At 51.6% G+C, this 16436-nt stretch overlaps 1 protein-coding gene across 1 annotated transcript; it reads left to right on the plus strand.

Moving 5' to 3' along the window:
* The first annotated feature begins 1130 nt into the window (after window positions 1-1130).
* On the plus strand, window positions 1131-12654 carry gpia (glucose-6-phosphate isomerase a). Its single transcript, XM_080185193.1, has 7 exons — window positions 1131-1242; window positions 4463-4592; window positions 5734-5810; window positions 9492-9620; window positions 10299-10374; window positions 10879-10945; window positions 12150-12654. The coding sequence occupies exons 2-7, from the start codon at window positions 4469-4471 to the stop codon at window positions 12271-12273; spliced, it is 597 nt and encodes a 198-aa protein (XP_080041319.1). The 5' UTR covers window positions 1131-1242; window positions 4463-4468; the 3' UTR covers window positions 12274-12654.
* The last annotated feature ends 3782 nt before the right edge of the window (window positions 12655-16436 follow it).

Genomic DNA, 16436 nt, shown 5'->3' on the forward strand with positions numbered 1-16436 from the left:
CTCTCCCTCCCTCTCTCTCTCTGCCCCCTCTCCCTCCTCTCTCCTCTCTCTCTCTGCCCCCTCTCCCTCCCTCTCTCTCTCTGCCCCCTCTCCCTCCCTCTCTCTCTCTGCCCCCTCTCCCTCCCTCTCTCTCTCTGCCCCTCTCCCTCCCTCTCTCTCTCTGCCCCCTCTCCCTCCCTCTCTCTCTCTGCCCCCTCTCCCTCCCTCTCTCTCTCTGCCCCCTCTCCCTCCCTCTCTCTCTCTGCCCCCTCTCCCTCCTCTCTCTCTCTGCCCCCTCTCCCTCCCTCTCTCTCTCTCCTCTCCCCCTCCCTCCCTCTCTCTCTCCTGCCCCCTCTCCCTCCCTCTCTCTCTCTCTCTGCCCCCTCCCTCCCTCCTCTCTCTCTGCCCCCTCTCCCTCCCTCTCTCTCATTCTGCCCCCTCTCCCTCTCTCTCTCTCTCTGCCCCCTCTCCCTCCTCCTCTCTCTGCCCCCTCTCCCTCCCTCCCTCTCTCTGCCCCCTCTCCCTCCCTCTCTCTCTCTGCCCCCTCTCCCTCCCTCTCTCTCTCTGCCCCCTCTCCCTCTCTCTCATTCTGCCCCCCTCCTTCTCTCTCATTCTGCCCCCTCTCCCTCTCGCTCTCTCTGCCCCCTCTCCCTCCCTCTCTCTCTCTCTGCCCCCTCTCCCTCCCCCTCTCTCTCTCTGCCCCCTCTCCCTCCCCTTTCTCTCTCTGCCCCCTCTCCCTCCCTCTCTCTCTCTCTGCCCCCTCTCCCTCCCTCTCTCTCTCTCTGCCCCCTCTCCCTCCCTCTCTCTCTCTCTCTGCCCCCTCTCCTCTCTCTGCCCTCTCTCTCTCTGCCCCCTCTCCTCTCTCTGCCCTCTCTCTGCCCCTCTCTCTCTGTGCCCCCTGCCTTTCTCTCTCTCTCTCTCTCTCTCTGTCCCCCCTCCCTCCTCTCTCCCTCTCTCTCTCTGCCCCCACTCTGACTGGGTTTCTGGTCACCCGGTGCTGATATCTGTGTGTCTGGGTGTTGAGCTGTGTTTGCGATGCTGCTGTGATGTGTGTTACTATGGAGGATGCTCTGTAACCCCAATCCCTCACTCTGCTCTCTGGTTTTGAAGGACCGTCACTTCCATTGTGCCCCGCTGGAGCAGAACGCTCCGGTGTTACTGGCTCTGCTTGGGATCTGGTACATCAACTTCTACAAAGTGGAGACCCACGCGCTGCTGCCCTACGATCAATATCTCCACCGCTTTGCAGCGTACTTCCAACAGGTACAGAAAACCCTTCCAACAAACACCAAGTCCAGAGGAGGGCGTGTGCCTGTGTGTGTCATAAGAACATAAGAAATAGGAGCAGGAGTAGGCCATCCAGCCCTTCGAGCCTGCCCGCCATTCAATAAGATCATGGCTGATCTGTCGTGGCTCAGTTCCACTTTCCCGGCCCTCTCCCCATAACCCTTAATCCCCTCTCTTATCAAAAACCCATCAACCTGCGTCTTAAAAATATTTAGCGAGGCAGCCTCCACCACTTCAACGGGCAGAGAATTCCAGAGATTCACCACCCTTTGAGTGAAGAAGTTCTTCCTCAACTCCATTCTAAACCGCCCCCCCTTTATCTTGAGGCTGTGCCCCCTAGTCCTACTGTCCTTTCTGAGCGGGAAGAGTCTCTCCACCTCTATCCTATCCATCCCATTCATCATCTTATACGTCTCAATGAGATCTCCCCTCATTCTTCTAAACTCTAACGAGTACAAGCCCAGTTTATTCAGCCTCTCCTCATAGCTCAACCCCCTCAACTCCGGTATCAGCCTAGTAAACCTCCTCTGCACTCCCTCCAAGGCCAAAATATCCTTGCGTAAGTACGGCGACCAAAACTGCACACAGTACTCCAGCTGCAGCCTCACCAATGCCCTATACAGCTGCAGCAAGACCTCCCTACTTTTATATTCAATCCCCCTCGCTATGAAGGCCAGCATCCCATTCGCCTTCCTGACCACCTGCTGCACCTGCAAGCTGGGTTTTTGCGATTCATGCACAAGGACCCCGAGGTCCCTCTGCACCGTCGCCTGCTGCAGTTTTTCGCCATGTAAGTAATAGTAAGAATATGTAATAAGTAATAGAATAAGTAATAGTAAGAACATGACTTGCCACTTGTCAGCCCAAGCCTGGATATTGTCCAGGTCTGTTGCATTTGGGCACAGACTACTTCAGTGCAAATGATACTGAGTCATCAATGAAAATCCCCGCTCTGACCTAAGAATGGAAGTAAGGTCATTGATGAAACAGCTGACGATGGTTGGGTCTAGGACACTGCCCTGAGGAAATCCTGCAGTGATGTCCTAGAGCTGAAATGAGTGACTTCCAACCAGTTGGCGTGTATCTGTGTAGGTGGATAGGAAGGCTCTGAGTGGGGTGGGGGTCTGTATGAGCTGTGTTTTGAATATTGAGGGTGGGAGATATTAGGAAGGAGGTTGTGGGTGGATGGGTGTTGCATGGGGGTGGATGGGTGTTGAGTGGGCGTGGGTGGATGGGTGTTGCATGGGGTGGATGGGTGTTGAGTGGGTGTGGGTGGGTGGGTGTTGCATGGGGATGGGTGGGTGTTGTGTGGGGTGGGTGGGGGGTTGTTGTCTGGGTATGTGTACAGACTGAAACTACACTGATTATAATGGAGACCACTTCCAGCTATTGCTCTGCATATTATGCACTTGAACCCTATCGGAACCCAATCCAATTGTTAGCGCAGTCTCAGGATAAAGGATCAGCCATTCCCAACTCAATGAGGAAATATTCCTCTCAGTTAGAAAATCTTTCAAATTCTCTCCAAGATACCCACAGAAAGCTGCTTAATAAGATAAGAGCCCATGATGTTAGGGGGAGTATATTACCATAGATAGAGGATTGGCGAACTGATAGAAGAGAGTTGGGATAAGAGGGACATTTTCAGGATGGAAACCTGTAACTAGTGAAGATCTGCATGGATCACTGCTAGGGCCACTATTATTCACAACATATTTTAACGGTTTGGACGAGGCAAGTGGATGTACTCTTGCCAAGCTCACAGGTGATGCAAAAATAGGTGGGAAGGCAAATGGTGAGGATGACACAAAGAGTATACCAAGGCATATAGATCAGTTAGGTGGGTGGGCATAAACTTGGCAGATGGAACGTAATACAGGAAAATATGAAGCTATGCAGTTAGAAGAATAAAAGAGATTAATATTATTTAAATGGAGAAAGACTGCAGAAAGCGGCAGCACAGAGAAGTTTCGGGAATAAATCACACAAAACTAGCATGGAAGTTCAGCAGGTGATAGGGAAGGGAAATGGGATGACGGTCTTGATTTCAAAGGAAATGGAGCCTAAAAATAGGGAAAGTCTTGCTAAAATTATACAAGGCACTAGTTGGACCACCTGTGGGATGACGTGAACAGTTTTGGTCCCCTTACCGGAAGAAAGATACCCTGGTATTGGAGGCAGTCCAGAGAAGGTTTACGAGGTTGATCCTGAGTGTGGAGGGGATTTGTTATGAGGAGAGGTTAAGGGGGTCGAGCCTGTACTCATCAGAGTTGAGAAGAATGAGAGGCGACCTTATTGAGACATATCGGAGTCTTGGAAGTTTGCCGGAGTAGACACTGGTTGTTTCCCCGTGTGGGAGAGTCAGGGACTAGAGGGTAGCATCTCAGAGTAAGGAATGGCCCACTTGGACAGAGATGAGGAGGAATTTCTTCTCTCAGAGGGGAGTGAATGTGTAGAAGTCTTTATCATAGAGGGCTGTAGAGGCTGGGTCATTAAGTGTGTTGAAGTCTGAGACAGACAGATTTTTAATCAGTCAGGGAATCGAGGTTTATGGGGATAAGGCGGGAGTTTATTGTCGTAACTGTCACAACTTCATTGAATGGGGGAGCAGATTCGATGGGCTGAATGACCTCCGTCTGCTCCTACATCCGATTGTCTCTGCCCCAGAGAGCTGTTCAGATGTTGGGTATCACCAAGACTGAGGCTGCCTGAATTTTGGACACTAAGAGAATCGGAGGATACAGGAGCAGACGGGAAAGTGGAATTAAGTTAGAAAATCCACTGTGACCTTATTGAAAGGTGGAGCAGGCTTGATGGGCTGAATGGCCTCCTTGTTTTTAACTTTGGTGTGGTTTGTGTTTGGCTGAGGTACATGTCAGCAAAGAGCAGGACTCGGGGCAGTTTGAGACAGGTTCAGCAACATTAGGTGGAGCAGGAGGATGATATCTTACTGCGGGGAGTGAAGGAGCTGCCGTATCTTTATCTGTAAACTGGAATGTTGTTCTTGTTTCAGCAATTCACTAATCTCTCTCTCTCTCCCTGTCACACTCTCTCTCTCTGTTTGTATCTCTCTCTCTCTCTCTCTCTCTCTCCCTCTGCCTGTTTGTCTATCTCTGCCTGTCACTTTCACTCCCTCTTGCTGCCTGTCTCTTTCGCCTCCCCCCACCCCACTCTCTGTCTGTCTGTGTTTTTCCAGGGGGATATGGAATCTAATGGCAAGTACATCACCAGCAAAGGGACCCGGGTGGACTACAGTACTGGACCGATTGTCTGGGGAGAACCTGGTACCAATGGGCAGCACGCATTCTACCAGCTGATCCACCAGGGTGAGTGTGTGTGTGTGGGTGTGTGTGTGTAGTCACAGCTCTCCATGGCAATGACCCTTACTGACCTCCGAGATATTAGTACATAAGAACATAAGAAATAGGAGCAGGAGTAGGCCATCCAGCCCTTCGAGCCTGCCCCGCCATTCAATAAGATCATGGCTGATCTGTCGTGGCTCAGTTCCACTTTCCCGCTTTCTCCCCATAATCCTTAATTCCCTTGTCTATCAGAAATCTATCTACCCGCGTCTTAAATATATTTAGCGAGGCAGCCTCCACCACTTCAACGGGCAGAGAATTCCAGAGATTCACCACCCTCTGAGTGAAGAAGTTCCTCCTTAACTCTGTTCTAAACTGCGCCCCCCCCCCCCTTATCTTGAGGCTGTGCCCTCTAGTCCTGCTATCCTTTCTAAGCGGGAAGAATCTCTCTACCTCTACCCTATCCATCCCTTTCATTATCTTATACGTCTCTATAAGATCCCCCCTCACCCTTCTAAACTCCAACGCGTACAGACCCAGTCTATTTAGTCTCTCCTCATAGTCCAACCCCCTCATCTCCGGTATCAGCCTAGTGAACCTTCTCTGCACTCCCTCCAAGGCCAATATATCCTTCCATAAGTGCGGTGACCAAAACTGCACACAGAACTCCAGTGCTTTTCTAACTCTGACCTCTTGTACATTTTCATTCATTCTCCAGGAGGAAGCTGTGCACTCACCTCCCTGAGCCCCAGGCTCTGGAATTCCCTCCCTCAACCTGCCTGCTTCTCTCTCATCCTCTAAAACCCACTGGTTCCCAGGTCCTGTTATTCCCCCCTCGGGGAACGGGGTTGAATTTTATTTGATAATCCTGACTGTGTTTAGAGGCATAGTTTGGACGTGAGGCATTCTGAGAACTCCTGAGGATGTGAAAGGCGTTACAGAAATGTAATTTGCTTCTGAAACTACTCCTCGTACCCTTTTCAAAACCTGCACCTCGGCAAGTAAGACGGCAGAGCTGACTGGGAGGTAATAATCGGGAATGTCAATAAAGTGGGGGGTGAGATGGGGTGTGAGGCTGTTTGATATGGGGGCAGGGGGGAGGGTGTGCTCAGTAACCAATCTCTGACCTCTCCGCGGTGTCCGATCCTGTCTCTCTCTCCCTTAGGGACCCGGATGATTCCTGCTGATTTCTTAATCCCCGCACAGACTCAGAACCCAATCCGGAATGGTCTGCATCACAAGGTATAAGAACACTGAATGTCGGGGGGTGGGGGGCGTGGTTTAATTGGGGTGTTTGGCGTTCTAAGAAACCCAGACCGGGTCCAAAGGAACGATTGGTTTGCCTCAGGGGAGAGGTGGATAGGCTGGAGGTGTGGGCTGGGAAGAGGGTGCGAGGGGAGTTGAATCATTTCTTTCGTCCGGAGGGTGCTGGGTGTCTGGAGGGTGATCCAAAACACAAACCCTGACTGGAATTCTCCAGTCTCACTCAACCAAAGCTCCACTCACTGCAGCAGGACTGGAGAATCCCAGATTCGGGCAAGGTTACTGGGCAGACTGGAAAGTGGGCTGTAGCTGGGTAGCTCTGTTCCAGCAGCTGGTACAGATCTTGGTGGTTGTAGCAAATATTCAAACGAGAACTTTGAAGGCCAATGTGAACAGCAGTTGAACGTGGGTCAGTCGGTCCTAAGAGATTGAGCACAATGGGCTGAATGGCCTCATTCTGTGCTATAAATCTCGCCACATTCGAGCTCAGGGGCTGTGCACCAAATACATTCACTCCGAAACGGCGGCTGGTTTTATCCTGAGAATCCAGCGGGATGGTTTGTCTTTGACTGGTGCAGAAGTGATGGGCCAAAGGGCCTTTTCCTGTGCTGTATACCACTATCACTCAAATAGTCTTAAAAATGAAGCATTTCAGTCTAAGGGAATCGTAGCGGGCGAGGAGCGGACCACGGAAAGGTCCGTTGACCTCGAGCGGGATTTTCCGGTTTCGCTGTGAATGCGGCTGGAATTTCCCACCCTAAGATTTAGTTTTTGTGCCTTTACAGCTCCAACAGGTTAAAAATCACCTTCGCCCATCAACCAATACCCACGTTTCCCTTCGATTTAGTCCGTTGTGCCGGGGGTCCGGGAGTTTTGGTGAGCGAGACTGGAGAATTCCAGTCAGGGAGGAAATCCGTTCCCACGTTTAACTACAAACGTTTTGATGTATGTTCCATTGGGATTTATTTTAAATGAAAGGTTTTTAATTCGAGCTGGTGGCCCTTTGAAGGGAAATTGTTATACCAGGCAGTGTCCATTGCCACAAGCTGGAAATCTGAAATAAAAACAGGAAATGCTGGGAGAGACTGGCTGAGATTTCCTGTTTTTATGTTAGTGTAATAAAGCTTACCTATAGTCCAGCCCAGCGGTTAACATCCTGGAGTGTTTTATTCGAGGAGCTGGGTAAGTGTGGACAATAGACTCGTTTTCCATAACCTCAGGACATCCCAAAGTCAGTGACGTATCCTTAAGGTGTGGCCATTGTTATACCGTAGGGAACATAGCAGCCAATTTGTGCACAGCAAGATCCCACAAACAGCAGTGTCACAACAGCTCACGCCTCTGTGCCCTTGGGTAAGGGATCAATATTGCTGGTAGTGTGAGGAAGAACGTCCCCTTCTCCTCTGTACATAAGAACATAAGAAATAGGAGCAGGAGTCGGCCATCTAGCCCTTCGAGCCTGCCCCGCCATTCAATAAGATCATGGCTGATCTGAAGTGGATCAGTTCCACTTTCCCGCTTTCTCCCCATAACCCTTAATCCCCTGTCTGTCAAAAACCTATCTACCCGTGACTTAAATATATTTAGCGAGGTAGCCTCCACCACTTCAACAGGCAGAGAATTCCAGAGATTCACCACCCTTTGAGTGAAGAAGTTCCTCCTCAACTCTGATCTAAACATCACCCCCCCCCGAGGCTGTGTCCTCTAGTCCTGCTGTCCTTTCTAAGCGGGAAGAATCTCTCTCCCTCTACCCTATCCATCCCCTTCATTATCTTGTAAGTCTCTATAAGATCCCCCCTCATCCTTCTAAACTCCAACGAGTACAGACCCAGACTACTCAACATGGATCTACTCAATTTGACTCTGAGGCAAGTGAGTGACCCCCTGAGTCAAGACGGACAGGGACATCGCACACAAGTGTTCCTGACGCCCTTCCACTCTTCAGTTTGTTTGCTAGTTTAAGCCTGTCTCAGTTAACAAAATCGTCAAAGCAGCAAAGGGATCCCCTCACACGAAGCAAAACTGTTTCTGTTCACAGCGAGTGAAAACATGAGGCTGGAGAGGTTGGAATTGTTATCCTCAGGGCACTGAGACAGGGAGTGGCCATTCGGCCCCCGAATCTGTCTGCTGTACAGTGGGATGTGAGCTGATTAGGAGCAGAGGCTAAGGGGAGATTCAGTAGGGCTGTTATAAAGCTATGAAAGGTAAGTGGGAGAACCTGGAGCAGTAACCCGAGGGCACAGATTTGAAGGAGATTGGCTACAGGAGAATTTATTCTTTGCAATGAGTTAAAATCTGGAACGAGACGTCTGAATGGGCAGATTCAATAGTAACTCTCTAAAGGAAATGGGACAAGTGTCAGAGGGAGAAAGGTTTGTACGTGAAGAGTTTTGGAATCAGTTTGAGTTTTTAAAGCAATTTTCTCCTTCACAGAGGGGTTTGTGAAACGGGAAGACAATGGCTCCCCCTAAAGGACAGTGTCTGCAGAGCAGTTCCAGAAACTTCCTTCAAGGCACCTCCCAGCTTTTTGTGAAAGTTTATTTTTTCGTGTCACAAGTTGGCTTATATCAACACTGCAGTGAAGTTACTGTGAAAATCCCCTAGTCGCCACATTCTGGCACCTGTTCGGGTACACAGAGGGAGAATTTAGCATGGCCAATGTACCCTAACCAGTACGTCAGTGGGAGAAAACCAGAGCATCTGGGGGAAACCCACGCAGACATGGGGAGAATGTGCAGACTCCACACAGACAGTGATCCAAGCCGGGAATCGAACCTGGGTCCCTGGTGCTGTGAGGCAGCAGCGCTAACCACTGTGCTGCAACATGCATATTGGTTTATTCGGTAACACACACGGTTCAGCTTAATTCCTGATATCAAATCAGAGAGAGAGGAAGCCATTCAAACCCTCTTGCAGAAGAGGCTGCTGGGAATCCTTCCTGACTACGCACTCCTTGTTGTCAGGATTGGCCTGATGTTTTGAAGACTTAAAAGATTAAATTCCAGGAACAAAAGCTCAACAAACAGATCATTGAAATACAGATCTCTGCTCCCCGATCCCTGTGAGATCCCCCTGCCAGAGGGTCAGTACTGGGGGAGTGCCGCACTGTCAGAGGGTCAGTACTGAGGGAGTGCTGCACTGTCAGAGGGTCAGTACTGAGGGAGTGCCGCACTGTCAGAGGGTCAGTACTGAGGGAGTGCCGCACTGTCAGAGGGTCAGTACTGAGGGAGTGCCGCACTGTCAGAGGGTCAGTACTGAGGGAGTGCCGCACTGTCAGAGGGTCAGTACTGAGGGAGTGCTGCACTGTCAGAGGGTCAGTACTGAGGGAGTGCTGCACTGTCAGATCTTTCTGGGCCCTCAGTCTCCTGCCACCTCAGTTGGTTAAAGGTGTTTTAGAGAAAAGCTGGGGAATTTTCCCCGATGTCCAACTCCCAACAACAGCACGGAGAAAGAGCAGCTGATCTGGCCTTTCTCTCATTGCCATTTGTGGGATCTTGTTGTGCACTAATTGGCTGCCATTTTTCCGACATTACAGCAGTGACACATTTTGAACGCACTGAACTGGCTGCAAAGCAGTTTGAAGGGTCTTGAGGTCAGGCAAGGCGCTATATAAATGCAAGTCCTTTATTCTTGCTAATGTTTTGATGTGTTATTTCTCAGATTCTCCTGGCGAATTTCCTGGCTCAGACAGAAGCTTTGATGAAAGGGAAGTCGGCGGACGAAGCTTGTAAAGAATTGCAAGCTGCCGGTCTGAGTGGGGAAGAGCTGAAGAAGCTGGTTCCTCACAAGGTACGCTGCACCTCGGCCAAGACTCCCTGCCCTCATCACCCTCACCCTCACACTCACCCTGTCCCTCACACTCACCCTCACACTGACTCTCCCAGTAACAGGAGGAGGCCAGTCACTCTTCCAGTGTTCTGAACACTGTCTAACGCCGGATTTTAGCCTCACTTCTGCCACATTCTTTAACATTCCGGACTGAAAACTCCATCAACACGGACAATATTGACTTTTTCCCAGTCTGAACGGAGTTTTGGGAGCAGAGAGACTGTTCCCGATTTGTATGAAAAAGAGTGTCCTGACATCATCCCTGACCGGCCTAAAACCCCCTCCCCCTCGACTCCCCCCCCCGCCTTCTTCCCCTCCCCCTCGACTCCCCCTTCCCCTTCCCCTCGACTCCCCCCCCCCCCCCAGCACCAGCAGAGGAAGCAGTTTCTCTCCGATTCCCCTTCCATCTCCTGCCTGTGAGTCTGGTGAACACAGTTATTGCTGCCGGTTTCACTCGGCTGAGAAGCTTCCCCACCCACAACATTCCTTTTGAATCCTGTTTGACTCCACCCTCCGTCACAAACCGACCCCCCCCCCCCCCCCCCGAGGCTGTCCCGTCCCAGCCGAGCTCTCTCGGTGGGAGCGATCTGGAGCTTTCCCCCGCACTCGGACATTCACTTTCTCTCGTTACTGCCACAGGTCTTTGAGGGAAATCGACCGACCAACTCCATCGTCTTCAAGAAGCTGACACCATTTATCCTGGGAGCTCTGATTGGTAAGTGGGGCCTCGGACTGGGCGGTGGGGGGGGGGGGGGCGCAGAATGGGGACACATCCATCACTGTCGCTGGAGTCAAAACCCTGGAACTCCCTCCCTAACAGCACTGTGGCTGTACCTACACCACGTGGACTGCAGCAGCTCATCGCCACCTTCTCAAGGGCAGTAAATGCTGGTCTAGCCAGCGGCACTGGCATCTGGAGAAGCCTCGGGCTGGGATTTTCCAGTCCCTCCGGAAGCTGGTGGGCTTTTGGTCGGTCCGTTGCCCAGCCTGGATCCCTTGCCAGAATTACCGACTGACTTTCTCTCGCTTTCTCGGTGTGGAGAGTGACCGACAAGGAGCCTGAGCTGTGCCTTCATTCACAGCCATGTGGTTCAGACTGGGATTTTGTCTCGAGGATCAGGGCAGTCAGTGGAGGTGTGATTCCCCACTGGATAGCGGGATTGGGAATTCTGCACTGGACATTCTTCTCTCTAACGTTCTGACTCTTGATTCTCAACAGCAATGTACGAACACAAGATCTTTGTACAAGGTGTCATCTGGGACATCAACAGCTACGACCAGTGGGGGTGAGAACCCAGCTCTGTTCCGGGGTGGGGAGGGGAATCCAAGGTGTAAAATGAAAGTTACTGTAGCTGGGAATGGTTAATATACCCAACAAAATTACAATATCCCTCGTTCTTTTCCTTCAGTTAAAAAATGAGAATAGGAGGAAATTATTTGACCCTCCAGTTTGTTCAGACGATGGCTGATTGATGGTCTTCTCTCCATCACTGTCACTGTCCATCCCAAACAAAACCATTCCCTTCTCTTCCAGTTGAGAGTTCCCAAATTTTCACTCCCTGAAATGTGTGGAAAAATACTTTGTCATCACTCCTGAACAGCCGGTCTCATTTTATGGATTTTCCCTCCTTGTTCTGTCCCCAAATAATTTCTTTGTTTCTACCTTAACAAATCCTTTAATATTTTTACACACCTCAATTCAATCAGCCCTTCAAGGCAGCCATTCAGTCCATCCTGTTTATACTCGCGCTTTGAAAGAACTATTCCATTGATCCCACTCCCCAGCCCCTCTCCCACAACCCTGGACAATTCTCCTAAAGTAAAGTTTATTTATGAGTCGCTGGTAAGCCTTAACATTAACACCACAATGAAGTTACTGTGAAATTCCCCTAGTCGCCACACTCTGGTGCCTGTTCGGGTCATTGCAGCTAACCAGCACGTCTTTCAGACTGTGGGAGAAACCAGAGCACCCGGAGGAAACCCATGCAGACACGGGGAGAATGCGCAAACTCCGCACAGACAGTGACCCAAGCCGGGAATCAAACCCAGGTCCCTGAGCCAGCAGTGCCAGCTACTGCGCCTATTCCCTTTTGTTATAGGATCTGCTTCCCTTGTCCTTCCAGGCAGCGCCTTCCAGATCACCAGGAGTCAGGGTGTCAATATTTAATCCTCCTTTTCCCCATCATCCTCTATCTCTATTGTCCAGTTACCAACCCTCCAGCTTCTGGAAACAGTTTCTAGGTAGTAACTATCCAAACCGGTCACCCTCTGCTCCAAGGAAACAATCCCAGATTCTCCCGTCGCCCTAAGCGACCAAAGCCTGGGAAATAAATACTGGCTGTGAAACCAGTCTCTCACAGTCGTAAACGAGTCACTTGCCCTCGTTATCTAACTATCTGAGATGTGGTGGGAATGGAGAGGAATGGGAAAAGTTGGTTTTGAGGTGAGGATTCTTACTCAGGACGTGACTTTTTACCTGGTTAATTACAGAGTGGAACTGGGTAAACAACTGGCGAAAGCGATCGAGCCGGAACTGGCCTCCCCGGGCACCGTGACCTCGCATGACAGTTCCACCAATGGACTGATCAACTTCATCAAGCAGCACTGCGCCTGAACGTGACCCTGAAGGAGAGACGCAGTCACCTCATCAGGAACGCACCCTCTTGTATCACTCCCTGTCTGACAGGGACTTTGTACTGTGCTCTCACCATTTTTATGTTTCCACAATGCTAACATCCTCCCAGCTGGATCCCTGTTGATGATAGCAGAGACTTGTCTGAGTAACTGCTGACTGTATTTCTCCCTCAGTGTAGTTACAGCCATCAGCTGTACCTCTGTGTCACTCTCTCAGTGGGTTTGTGTGGGTGTCTGTGTGGGTGAGTGTCTGCACACTGTGTAGCTTGAGTTCAGTTTATGATTTAGTGACGGGTTAGCCAACTCCGCACATAGGAAATCTAGAAACTGGAGCAAATCTAAAATAAAATATCATCGCAAATCTCTGCCTGCTTCTTTCCTCTTCATCCTCACATTCCTGTTCTGAGCCAGTGCGGCACTCCCTCGGCACCGACCCCCTGACAGTGCGGCACTCCCTCGGCACCGACCCCCTGACAGTGCGGCACTCCCTCGGCACCGACCCCCTGACAGTGCGGCACTCCCTCGGCACCGACCCCCTGACAGTGCGGCACTCCCTCGGCACCGACCCCCTGACAGTGCGGCACTCCCTCGGCACCGACCCCCTGACAGTGCGGCACTCCCTCGGCACCGACCCCCTGACAGTGCGGCACTCCCTCGGCACCGACCCCCTGACAGTGCGGCACTCCCTCGGCACCGACCCCCTGACAGTGCGGCACTCCCTCGGCACCGACCCCCTGACAGTGCGGCACTCCCTCGGCACCGACCCCCTGACAGTGCGGCACTCCCTCGGCACCGACCCCCTGACAGTGCGGCACTCCCTCGGCACCGACCCCCTGACAGTGCGGCACTCCCTCGGTATTGGACTGCGAGTCTCAGTCTGGATCTCTGTCGGTGCTGACTATTGGGTGTAACAGGCTCGATGGGCGACTGAACTCTGACCTATGTCCAGGGGTGGGTGTAGGTGGGGGAGGGCTGCTCTGAAATGGGGTCTGCACCGACATATGAGAAACACCTGAACTCCCACCTAATCCCATTTCCCTGGATTGCGATGGGGACAACACAGGTAGGTGTGTGAACCGGAGCAGGAACACTCACCAGTTCCAATCTCAGCTGAAATATCTCCAATTTTAAACTGTCCACTCTGGCCTTCGCGGATCTTTGTTCCTTTTCGGCAATCTTGGACTGGTCGGTGGGGGGGGGAGCGGTGGATGTCAGTAAGGAGATAGGGACGAGGGTGGGTACTAAGTTCAAAACTCCAAGAAAACAAAAGTGGCACTTAGGAACGAGGAAGGATGGAGGATTATGAGAGGACTGTGGGAGCAGCTGAAGTCAGCACCATGTGTTTGATGTGGGGAGGAGAGAGAGAGAGAATCTAAACAAGCCCAGTCATTGACATCAGCAATGTTTAAAACTGACCCCCAAGCCCCTCATTCTGTTCTGCCTGAGTTTCAGGCTGTCTGGGAACAGGCATTGAAAAGATCAAGAGCTTTCTAATAAAACTGGCACAGGATCAAAGGGCTTGAACTGGAATCACCGTGAGGTCAGGGCAGGGGAAAAATTCAGCAGCGAGGACCCCCCTTCCCCGAGCTCTGCTTTCAATCTCATTCCTCAGCTCAGGATCTCCCAAGAGGTTTCAATGGGGATTTGCAGCCGGGTTAAAGGCAGCTCCCAGTAGGTGCAGTTCAGTCAGTAACCAGCAGGAGGTGTGTGGGATCAGACTGGGCCTGAGCATGGATATCCATGCCCACGGCACTGAGTGTTCCTAACCTGCGGAATCCAGGATTATGCCAACACAGGCAGAGGGGTGGACAGGGGGACTGGAGCAAGAACCGTTCTCACAAGAACGCTGAGGCAGAGACTCAAACCATAAATAAGAGGGTGCTGCTAAAAGTACAAATATAGCGAATTGGGGGTGACATGGTGGCACAGTGATTAGCATTGCTGCTTCACAGTGCCAGGTACCTGGGTTCAATTCCAGCTGTGGGTCAATGGGTGGAGTTTGTACATTCTCCCCATGTCTGCATGGGTTTCCGCCAGGTGCTCCGGTTTCCTCCCACAGTCCACAGATGGGGAGGTTAGGTTGGTTGGCCATGCTAAATTGCCCCTAGCACTGGGGGGAATTAGTAGGGTTAAAATGTGAGGTTACGGGCATAGAGCCTGGGTGAGATGGTGGTGCAAACTAAATGGGCCGAATGGCCTCCTTCTGCAGTGGAGGGATTCTGTAAATCAGATTAGATTACATCAGTAATATACAGCTGGGTTTTGGGGGTGAGAGAGCAGAGTTTGAGGTTGAGAGGTCAGGCTTTGTGGGTGGAAGGTCAGGGTTTGGGGGGGGGGGGGCGTGAGGTCGGGGTTTTGGGGGGGGCGGTGGGAGGTCAGGGATTAGGGGGTGGGGGGCTGGGGGGGGGGCTGGGGCTTGGGGGGGTGTGGGAGGTCAGGGATTAGGGGGTGGGAGGCTGGGGTTTGGGGGGGGGGGGTGAGAGGTCAGGGTTTGGGGGGGTGGTGGGAGGTCAGGGTTTGGGGGGTGGGGGGGAGGTTAGGGGTGGGAGGCCGGGGGTTTGGCGGGGGGGTGGGGGGGGAGGCTGGGGTTTGGCCCAATGGCCATTGTCTGGGCTGTAATGAATAGACAAGAATTCTGGCAATTCCTGTCTCAATTCATGGGATCCGGAATTAGGGTTCATTTCCCAACGTTCCCAGATTCGCAGTAACCACGGCTCGGAGCAGGTAGACTCAGCCTGAGATATTCCGAGTTATTTTCGAGTTGAAGTTAATGAGATTCTGGGAATCGTTATGGCACAACTGAAATTCCAGCCGGAGTTACACTGCCTGAAAGGAAATAGTTACCCAGAGGCTGTTCCAGATTATAATCTCAAATTAAAGAAACTCTCGTCACTGTCAGTGTGGCATGAAGTTCGAGTCCTTAAAGGGAGATTTGTCAGAACTCTAAAAGGACAATAAAATCCAGCCCGAACCTTTGAAAAGAAGGCAACGGGAACACTCTACAGCCGGGGGGGTCACTGGTTTAAATAGGGCCCTGTATTATGGTTGGAGATTGCACCAATAGGCAGGAACCACCCAGCATTATTTATTTATTATTGTCACAAGTAGGTTTACATTAACACTGCAATGAAGTTATTGTGAAAACCCCCCAGTCGCCCCACTCCAGTGTCTTCGGGTACACTGACAGAGAACTTAGCATGACCAATACACCAAACCAGCACGTCATGGACTGTGGGAGGAAACGGGAGCATCCAGAGGAAACCCACGCAGACACGGAGAGTCCACACAGGCAGTGACCAAAGCCGGGAATCGAACCTGGGTTCCTGGCGTTGTGAGGCAGCAGCGCTAACCACTGTGCTACCCACTACCTCCCCCCTGTGATAACAGACCCGGGATTCAACCCAGCAAGTTGGACCTAAACTCAGCAAGTATCTATTAACCACAGCAGGTATCAAATCCTTCACTCTGGATGGAGCCGTATCAGTGGGCTGGCTCGAGAGACTGTCTGAGGGGTCAAGTTACTGACGGGGTGGGGGGGTCGGGGTTTGGGGGGGTGAGAGGTCAGGGTTTGGGGGGGTGGGAGGTCAGGGTTTGGGGGGGGGCGGTCAGGGTTTGGGGGGGGGGGAGCTGGAGCTTGTACAGGAGGCTGGGTGGGTGAATTCTTGTGCAGTTTTGGATGAAGAAGGCTTGATGAAATATGAAGGATGAAAATGAGGTCAGTTTCTTTCACAACATCCCGTGCACCATAATGAAGAACATGCTTGCTAAACGCAGCGGAAATGAAAGGTATTTTCTCAGACATTTCTGTAAACGCTTGTCTCTGTCAGCCTGATAAAGCTGAGTATCTGCTGGAGGTTTCATACCGGATTTGTATTAAGAATCTCACTTCCTGTCCTCACTGCAGAACTCAATTTGCTTAACAATTTCTCACCATCGATTACCCTGTCCCAGCGACCTCACCTCCCCGAATCCCTCACCTCTCATCACCGCCATCCCCAAGCCCCTTGGCCCCACCCCCCCCAAACCCTTCTCTCCGAACCCACCTCCCCTCACTCCTCCCCCGACCACATCTCCCCACCTTCATTCCAGTCCATCCCTCTTTCTTTATTCTCACCCACTCTTGCCTCCAGTTCCCCTCCTCCT

The sequence above is a fragment of the Carcharhinus amblyrhynchos genome, unplaced genomic scaffold, assembly GCF_965287045.1.
Source record: "Carcharhinus amblyrhynchos unplaced genomic scaffold, sCarAmb.v2.hapA chromosome_1354, whole genome shotgun sequence".
Taxonomy (NCBI): domain Eukaryota; kingdom Metazoa; phylum Chordata; class Chondrichthyes; order Carcharhiniformes; family Carcharhinidae; genus Carcharhinus; species Carcharhinus amblyrhynchos.